At 32.6% G+C, this 9,701-nt stretch overlaps 1 protein-coding gene across 1 annotated transcript; it reads right to left on the reverse strand.

Annotated features, from left to right (window-relative positions):
- Positions 1-6,466: 6,466 nt before the first annotated feature.
- LOC105804562 (germin-like protein subfamily 1 member 7) lies at positions 6,467-7,678 on the reverse strand. The gene is made up of 2 exons (XM_052624320.1): positions 7,481-7,678; positions 6,467-7,347 (listed from the first exon to the last, which is right to left on the reverse strand). The coding sequence occupies exons 1-2, from the start codon at positions 7,602-7,604 to the stop codon at positions 6,794-6,796; spliced, it is 678 nt and encodes a 225-aa protein (XP_052480280.1). The 5' UTR covers positions 7,605-7,678; the 3' UTR covers positions 6,467-6,793.
- Positions 7,679-9,701: the final 2,023 nt, after the last annotated feature.

Below are 9,701 nucleotides of genomic sequence, written 5' to 3' on the forward strand. Positions count from 1 at the left end.
GAAATGAATTATTGAGGTTACAACTATATCTGCAAATGTGGTTTGTTAAAGTGATAATTGTGATTGATTTGAAGTTGTTTTAAGTTGTTTAAATGCATCTTGAATTGGTCTGAAGTGTTGAGTTGAATCCAATATATTGTAGGGTGTTTTAGTGAACTTTTAACTAATTTTTACCAAAATTTACCAAATGTATCGATACCAAGGGTATAGGTATCGATTCTTAGGGTTTAAAACTCAAAATTTCCAAAATAGAATGTGATTTTGGTATCGTTTTTAACATATGTATCGATATTGAAGGCTAGGTATCGATACCTAGGCCTAAGGTATTGATACCTTCATCAAAATTTGAATTTCTAGAATGTTATTTTGGTATTTCGCTCATTTTTTTCTCTTCAACAAGCCATTTGGGATCATGGAAATACTTTTATAAGCCAAGGATTTCGATCATGGAAGAAGGTCAATGGAGGATCTAAATGCCCTTTTGTTACTCATGTGGGTAAGGATGCAAATTCTTTACATAAGAATGCTATGAAAAATTATCTTGATCTTTATAACTCGCAAAATATTGAGAGGATTATTGAGAAACAAAATTCTGAGTGAGTTGCAAGAAATCGGCTATAGCTCAAGGTGTCAATAGGTGTTGTTAAGTGGCTTGTATTTCAAGGTTGTGCCTTTAGGGGACGTTCTAAAGCACAAGATTCAAGAAACCGATGTAACTTTCTTGAACTAATAAAACACTTGGCTTCTTATAATGAAGATGTGAGGGCAATTGTCTTAGAAAATGTCCCTCAAAATGCACAGTATGCCAGTCAGACTGTTCTAAAGGACATTCTTTCTATTTTGGCGAGTAAAATTCAAGTATTGAATCGGGAAGATATTGGAGATTCAAACTTTTTCAGTTTAAGTCAAGCGCACATTTAACGGTCACAATTTTAGCAAATTCATATTCTAGAATTCCTATCAGCCACACAATCATAATGCAACACAAACCCACAACCTGATGTCCCTAGTTTTCCGAAAGTAGAATCATCAACATTAAACTTCAAAGCTCTCTCTATATATGTAACACCCCCTACCCGTATTCGTCGCTGAAATGGGGTATGAGGCATTACCGGATTTTACTGAATAAATTTTTCGCAAAATCCTAAAGTTTTTTTTTTGAATTCAATATAACCCCTTTACAAGTATCTAATCTTCCCTGCAATTTTAAACCGAGACCAATCCAACACAACTAATCAATTTCAACATATTTTCAAGATAGATTTAACGTATTCATAAGATAACCTCATACGTACCAAAACCAAAATTTGTTAGCCATACCAATGGCTAACCATACATTCATTTCACATTAACATTTACTTTACTAGCTTATACATGCCATTGATTTCCAAAATAAAGTTTCTTTATATACCGAGATCTTGAGGTTGATAGTGTTATACGTTTCTGACCTAATTCGACCTCCGAGCTTTTAACACTACAAAAAAAAGGGAAAAAGAAACAGGGTAAGCACTTTGTGCTTAGTAATCTCATGTAACAAGAATTATACTTACCTAATATTTTCAATACAATGCAATAAACATTCATACATCCATTCAATGCATTATTCCCTTAACATGCACAAACTCGACATTCAAGTTAGTTCAATAATTTTCATGTATCAATAATATATATATACCATGATTGATGAGCTCATCAATACCATGATTTCTATTCCCTAGTTATTTTTCCATATTTATCTCGTTGAATTTCTCGAAATTTCGATGGATTTTCAGGGGTACACTTTAGTGTACAGATCCAGGTCCGTCAATTCATATTCATGTGCGCACATTTCCATTTCAGAGAGCACACTGCCGCGAACCTCATCCTTACAGCAGGATTACTAGTCCAGGTTAAATCCCCTGCAATGACAATTACTCTAATGAGCTTGGATCTGAATTACCAGTCCAAGCTAAATTTAGACCCTAATTCAGATTACCTATCCGGGCTAAATCCATTTTCTACATATTCTTCGGGAGGGCTACATTAGGATAGGATCACCCGTCCGGGCTAGATCATTTTTACCGCCAATTCCTTTTCAGAGATCCATCGAATTTTCCTTTCCTTCAACCGGGATTTATTTCCTCTTTTCATCAAGAATATCAATACTTCATCAATTATCATACAATAAACATCCAACTCATATTCACATCAATAACAAACATTTCAAGCATTTAAGAATATAAATCAAGTTACACGAACTTACCTCAATACTTGTTCGTAAACAAAAATCTACTAATCCCGAGCTTTTTCTTTTCATCAATCTAGCTTCGTATTTGAATTTTCAGGATCTAAATAAATAAATTTAATCATTAATCTAATACATTTCATGTTCATATGTAACATTCTCTATAATTCCATTATTATTTATAGTGCATTAAAACCTATCTCATTGAGTCATAGTCACTAAATTATTTATATCTTGAGCTACGGAACTCCAAATTAAGATCTGCTAATTTTCCCCGAAACTAGACTCACATATCTTCTTACCATAAAATTTTCAGAATTTTTGGTTATCTTGTTGAACAGAATTCAGATGATGTTCTCGTTTGTTTCTTTTGAAAATAGACTCATTAAGGATTTTAAAAATATAAATTTAATCCCCTAATTAGTTTTCTCCAATTTTTGATGATTTCCCAAAGTCAGAACAGGGGAACCCGAATTCATTCTGACCTTGTCTCACAAAACCTATTATATCTTATGATTTTACAATTCCATTGCTTACATCATTTCTTTTATAAGAAACTAGGCTCAATAAGCTTTAATTTAATATTTTATTCATCCTCTAATTCGATCTATACAATTTTTGGTGATTTTTTAAAGTTAGACTACTGCTGCTGTCCAAAACTGTTTTAGTGCATGATGTTAATTACCATTTTTCCCTAAGCTTTCAATAAATGATAATTTCATCCCTGCTCAATTAACATCTCAATTGAGCTGATTTTTTTCTAAATTAACACTTTATCCCATCAAACTACTTTATAACCTTTGGAAATCAGAATTTTAGCACTATACTTTAATTCCAAACCTTTTCACAATTTGGTTCTACAATTCAATTTCTATTGAAATTACCTAATAAAATCATCTCATAAGCAAATTAAAGCTTCAATTTCATGCTATTTCATCATAAACTTCCAGCAAATATTCATAGAAACTTTCAATTTCATTCATAAAATCAAAAAGAAATGAATTTAGTAATAGACCTAGTTGTAAAAGTCTTAGAAACACAAAAATTACAAGAAAAAGGCAAGGATTAACTCACTTGGTGCAAAAATTATGAAAAACCAGCTTGAATAAACCCTTAGGACGTTTTTGGCCGATGAGAATGCAGAAAATATGAAGAGAATTCTAGATATTCCAATTTGGTCCCATTTTTATGTTAGTAAAATTTGTTATTTTCCCATTTTACCCTTATTTCACCAATTCTCCTGATTTTTCTCAGCTTATACCGCTCAAAATATCTCCTTTTGGGCTTAATTTCAATTTATGTCTCTCCTCATTTAACAATTGAGCTATTTAATCCTTCTAGTAACTTTTACACAATTTTCAATTTAGTCCTTTTCACTTAATTGACTACCCAAACAATAAAATTTTCTAACAAAATTTTAATACCATATTACTAACATTTCATAAATATTTATGAAAATATTTTTGACTCAATTTTATGAGATCGAGGTCTCGATACCTTGTTTTTACCCAATTTCTTTAATAATTTCTTTTCTAACTAACCAATAAATCGGTAAAATTTTCCTATCGATATTTTCCTACGATTTTCCTATCATATCAATATTCATGCAAAAATATTAAAATAAATTTATCTTTAAATTGGATTTGTGGTTACGAAATCACTATTCCGATAACCTTGAATTTAGGCCATTACAATATAGGGATCGCACCAAACGTCAAATTTGTTTTTAACCACAAAACTGCCTTGGACACATAAGCTTGAGTCATCCTAAAAAGTCCACTCATTAATGACACCCCCTCTTTAACTGCCTTTAGCCAGTAGTAAGCCATCGTTTTAGTTGGAAATGTTGAAACCAGAGAATCTGATTTACTTGGAAACTTATTTTTGTGAAATCAGCCTTTGATTTTTTCCTTGGTTTTATGTGAAATAGTACATCAGTTTCTTAATTTTGTTTCCCACTTCAGCATCTAAATAGTTCCAATTAGAATAAAATAGTTGTTCATTCTTCAAATTCTTCAAGGTATCAATTCCAAAACATATATCATTAATCCAATTTTTTTCCAATGACTAGATATGGCATGACCAAAGGAAAAAAAAATGGAGTTATCGGTTGATATCTCACCCAAACATGAAACGATGTCCTAAGGGAATCATGATGGATTTGAAAGTTTTCATACTCCTATCATAGGTTACAAGCTCAATGGAAACAGTTATATTCCCTAGTGCCAATCAGTTAAAAAGTTCATTTGTGGTCGAGGAAAAATATTTTTAGCTGAATAATATTTCTTGACATGCTTTTGTGCCCCTTGTTTATTGAATAAAATGTTATTAGCCCTTCAAAGAAAAAAATTAAAGTAAAATTTTGTCAGTAATACCAGATAAGGAATCTGGACTTGCGGGCTGTGATCTAAAATGGTTTACTCAATAACTTTCAACATATCATTCACTAGACGTATGTTTTTCAAAGCACAAGATCCTAGGACACAGATAAACCACCTTCACGCCTGGATAATTTAAACCTCCATCTTGTCTAACCTTCATCCATCTCGGCAATTCCTCATGTATTGAATATGATATTATACATCTTGAATGTGCAGGAAAGTGGTTATATATATATATATATATATATATATATATATATATATAAAAATAACTTAGAGAGACATAACAAACTAATTTTTATATTATTCAACTCATTCATGTGTTTTTCTTTCTTCTAAGTTGAAATGTCTAACCATTTTATTGTGAAAGCTCTTCTTTGTTGATGATAAATAGAATGGAAATAGGCTAGTTGGAACCATAAAAACTTCAATTCTATTTAAACATCGAAAAAAATTAATAGAAAGTATTAGTCAATGTTTAATTTAATAAAATATAATTAATTAAGCAATTTCAATTTAATAGGAATTTTGATTTTAATGGTAATAAAAACAAAATAAATTTTTATTTTAATAAAAATTAGAAAATTTAAATTTTATCATAAATTAACTTTTTTAAGTCATAAGAAACCAACTTATTCTATCAATTTAAATACGAAATAATGTCCATATTTAATTTAATAAAATAATCAATTATTGAATTTTATTTTAATAAGGATATTAATATTAATAATAATATATTTTATTTTAATTAAAACAGAGTGAACAACTATTTTTTTAATTTAAGAATAAAGATTTCATTCACTATCTCTAATACGTACATTTATGCATAATTTGAGGAGAGAGGAAAAAGTCGAGAAATTGCAAAGGGTTTATATAATTTTGAACGGTGTATAAATGATTATTGAATTTTGTTTGTAAACAGTAGTTGTAGTTGAGAAACTAATGAAATAATATTATGTTAGATCCCAATAGGAGAAAAAAAACAACAAAAAATTAGTACAATAATTAATCGTAGTGATTGTTAGTACAAATCTCTCGTGAAGAAAATCTCAAACACATGAACGGAATTCGAATAGAAAAAGAAGAAATAGGACAAGGCTCCAAGGTGTGTATCAAGTCACTATCTTTAAGGTTATATCCGCCCTCACCTATCTTCGGTGTGCAAATGAGTTCCAAGCAATTTAACCTCGAGGATACAATGAAACCAATAACTATTTGCGTTTTGCACTGACGAGAATAGACACACTGAGCAATATTTAATAAGAAACTCAATTTCTACAAAGGATTTTTGCAGTTTTACTTTATAAAATAATCTAATAATATTAGAAAATGATGGAAGGAAAGAAAGAATATTAGAATTTGTTGGTTCGGTTTTCAAATGAAATCTCATTCCTATTTATAGGAATTTTCATGTCTCTTTATAGAGGCATCTTTCAATAGGTGTCTTTCTAAACAATAACGCCTTTAAAATAAACATATAATTATTTATTTAATACTATAACTATTCAAATAATATTATTTAAATAGTTATAATTCTTTTAGAAAATCAAATAATATAACTTTTGATTAATTACACCCATTCATTTATAGTTATTAGAACACTATAAATATTTGAAAATGTTGCGATGATTCATTCATTTCCCTAAACAAAGGTCTGAAATCTAAACTTAGAACTAAAAATAAATTGTAATTGCAAGACTCCATATCGTATGATGAAAATAATATTACAAGAGGTTACAATAAGTATTGGAACACTTATAGTTATTGGAACACTATAAATATTTGAAAACGTTCTAGTGATTCCTTCATTTCCCAAAACAAAGGTCCGAAATCCAAACTTCAAACTAAAAATAAATTGTAATTGCAAAACGCCATATCGTATGACGAAAATAATATTACGAGAGGTTACAATAAGTATTGGAACACTTATAGTTATTGGAACACTATAAATATTTGAAAATGTTCCAGTAATTTATTTATTTCCCTAAACGAAGGTCCGAAATCCAAACTTCAAACTAAAAATAAATTGTACTCCATACCGTATGACTAAAATAATATTACTGAGAGGTTACAAAGGTACATGAGAAACCTCTTTATTTTTATTTTATTTTTCTTTCAACTAAATTCAACGTGATAAACATCATCCAAACAATTAGCTACTAAGGTTCATGGGGTTTAGAAGTATCCCCTAGTTGTTGTCCCACCAGAACCGGGACTGAAGTTGTTTAACGATATTTTGATCCAGCTGGAAGGCCTTGGCAAGAACATCAGGATTGATGGCCGGGTCAGAGCCAAACACTGCATTTGCAATGGTGATCACCCCTGGGTTTTGGCTACTGAGAGCAGCAAAGGCAACCGCATTCGTACTCCCTATGTTGAACTGGAAGTGAATCATACCTTCAGGGAAAACGAATACATCTCCGGGGTATAGGACTTTGGTGAAGAGACGGTTATCCGTGTTCGATGTGACAAAGCCAACGGAAAGTGTGCCCTCCACAACGACTAGAATTTCGGTGGCACGAGGGTGAGTGTGAGGAGGGTTTAGGCCACCGTAAGGTGCATAGTCAATTCGAACAAGAGATATGCCAAGAGTGTTAAGTCCAGGTATTTGTTGAACATTGGCTGGAGTGACCATTGATCCTACTTGGTTTGATGTATTTCCAGGAATGTTGAGGCCAGGCAGGAAGAAGTCTTCTGCGGTTGCAAGCTTGGGGTCCTTGCAGAACTTGCCATTAACGAAAACTGCATAAATGGAAAGAAAAGAGTTTACTACTTGGACACTTGTCCAATACTTGTACTTGCTATATTTCTCCACTTTTAAGAGTCGAAACGAATATATTGGAAAGATGAAATTTCAAAGAATTAAAGAACACACCACCGTCTTTAGTATCATTAATTGCTACACAGAAATCCTGAAGAGGGCTGGGATCTGAAGCTGAGACAAGTTTGGAAGCCAAAGCCAAGAGGACAAATGCTACAAGGAATTGAACACCTTTCATTGTTGTAAGCAACAGTCCTGAACCTGATCAAATTGAGCTTCTAAGATTTCTTGCTTTATGAGGGGTGAGAAATCTGGTTTCAAAGCATGTCCATTTATAGATAGTAGTCACTGAACAGGTCCATTGTCATTTTATTTCTTTCACAATTCCATTTTAAAAAGGAAAATAAAAAAAGAGGTTTGCCAAGTCTGAAGTGATTACTGGTTCTTAAAGAAATCTGAAGGAATCATTCTTCAACTACTCTACACCCTCATCCTCATCGAACTGGTCGTTTTTACATACCCAATATCGTCTTAACTACGCTACTGACTTTGAATGTATATATATATATATACACAATTGATAAGCCTCTAGCAGTATTTCAAAGTTGCAGTGCTCCTATATATCCATAGAATGGTGAAAACTATATGCAGGTTACATTTAATGCAACCGGGCTTTTATGAAGATGTCCATGCACGTGTATATTCAGAGAGATATAAAACCACAAGTTTTGAATCATTCCGAGGCGCTTTTCTTGCAAATACTTCTTACTTAATCAAGCTATTTTATTTGAATTAATTAACAGATGTTGAAGCTGGTTAATAAGCCGGCCTGGAAAAACAGTTTCTCTAATTTTTTTTTTAAAAATAAAATAGAATTGAGATCACTAATTGCAAAAGGAGATGATAATGAGGGAAAAAGATCATGTCAAAGGTTTCAATAGTTAATCTCCCTCAACCCACAATGGCAGTCTCTTTCACACTTTAACCAAGCCCAGCTGCTGGCACTATGTTTAAACACTGCCAAATGGCAAAATGTTTCCAACTAGGATTATTGTTAACATTATTTTCATTGTATCTTGCATGAACAGGGTTGCCTGCCCGCAGCCTTAGCAACCTTGGGTATCTCCTAAGGTCAACGTTCGAATGGATCAAGTGTATTAAGTACTACAAAAGACATAATTTAATTACAGATTTGACTACTTCCATGACAAAGATACTGATGTAAGCATTGGAAGTGGGAAGAGACAAGGGTAGTAGTTGAAGAACAATTCATCAGAAATGGAAAAACATAGACTAGCTCAAAGACTGTAATGTATAAATAGTCATGTTCTGCAGCAGAGTTCCTCATCCTCTCCAAAGCAATCAAAATTCCATTTATCACAATGAAAACTGCCCATTTATCACAATCAAAATTTAAAATGAAGGGCCAAAGTATAATGCGCGAATAACATGGGGGTCAAATGGGAAATATTCCCTGCCCCCAAAACGCAGCACTACAATATGGGCCAAAATGAAATAAAAACAAAATGCGAGGCGAAATTTAAAAAAAATAAAAGAACAAATCAGACTTATTTGGAACACCTCGCAAATGCGGATGGACTAGCGGGATAAATATCCCTAAGCTTAAAAACATGCGGATCCCCCAGGAGCGGGTCGGGTCACGCAAGTTATGGCCGTCAAACGGCGTCGTTTTGGCGCTATGGACCCTAGCTCAAAACGACGTCGTATTGTATTATTACTTAAACAAAAATTTCTTAACAAAAAAAACATTTGCAGTCTATGTTTCAAAAAAAAAAAAGGTTGCTGCTTCTTTTTTCTCAGCTAGGGTTTCGACCCTAGCCTCCATGTTGCCACCGTATCCGCCGCTCCTCCGCCATGTCTCCGCCAAGGACAGCGATCTGAGCCGACGAGGAGACCACGGACCTTCGATATGTTCTCACTTTTCCTTTTCTATTATTCTTTACAAAAAAGCAGAGAAAAAATTTAAAAGAAATAAAAAAAAGAAAAAAAAGGAAATATCAATCACCTTTTCTGGAACTTTAATTTCGTTTTTGTAATCTTTATTTTTCTATTGATTATGTGCGTTCAAAAAAATATACATGAACTGGGGCTTATTTATAGCCCGAAAATAGAACATTTTTCGTTGTTTTCCTATATTTTCTGTTATTTGCTTCTTGCTCGTTTGTTTTGCAGGTGTATAGGCCATTGCCCAGCTGGCGTACAGAGGTGCACGTGGGGGAGGTGCGGCACACCTTGCTAAGTTAGGGTTTGCTGATTTTTTGGTTATTGGGCTGGGGACTAATTTAGGCTTAGGATTGGGTTTGATTTTTGGGTT

This window comes from Gossypium raimondii, chromosome 11 (assembly GCF_025698545.1).
Source record: "Gossypium raimondii isolate GPD5lz chromosome 11, ASM2569854v1, whole genome shotgun sequence".
Classification (NCBI taxonomy): Eukaryota; Viridiplantae; Streptophyta; class Magnoliopsida; order Malvales; family Malvaceae; genus Gossypium; species Gossypium raimondii.

What these genes read in the sequence shown, in the direction of transcription:
- LOC105804562 (XM_052624320.1), bottom strand. Translation starts at nt 7,604, where the DNA reads ATGAAAGGTGTTCAATTCCTTGTAGCATTTGTCCTCTTGGCTTTGGCT. An exon ending in TAATGATACTAAAGACGGTG is followed by an intron (nt 7,348 to 7,480) that starts GTGTGTTCTTTA and finishes CCATTTATGCAG; the next exon opens with TTTTCGTTAATGGCAAGTTC.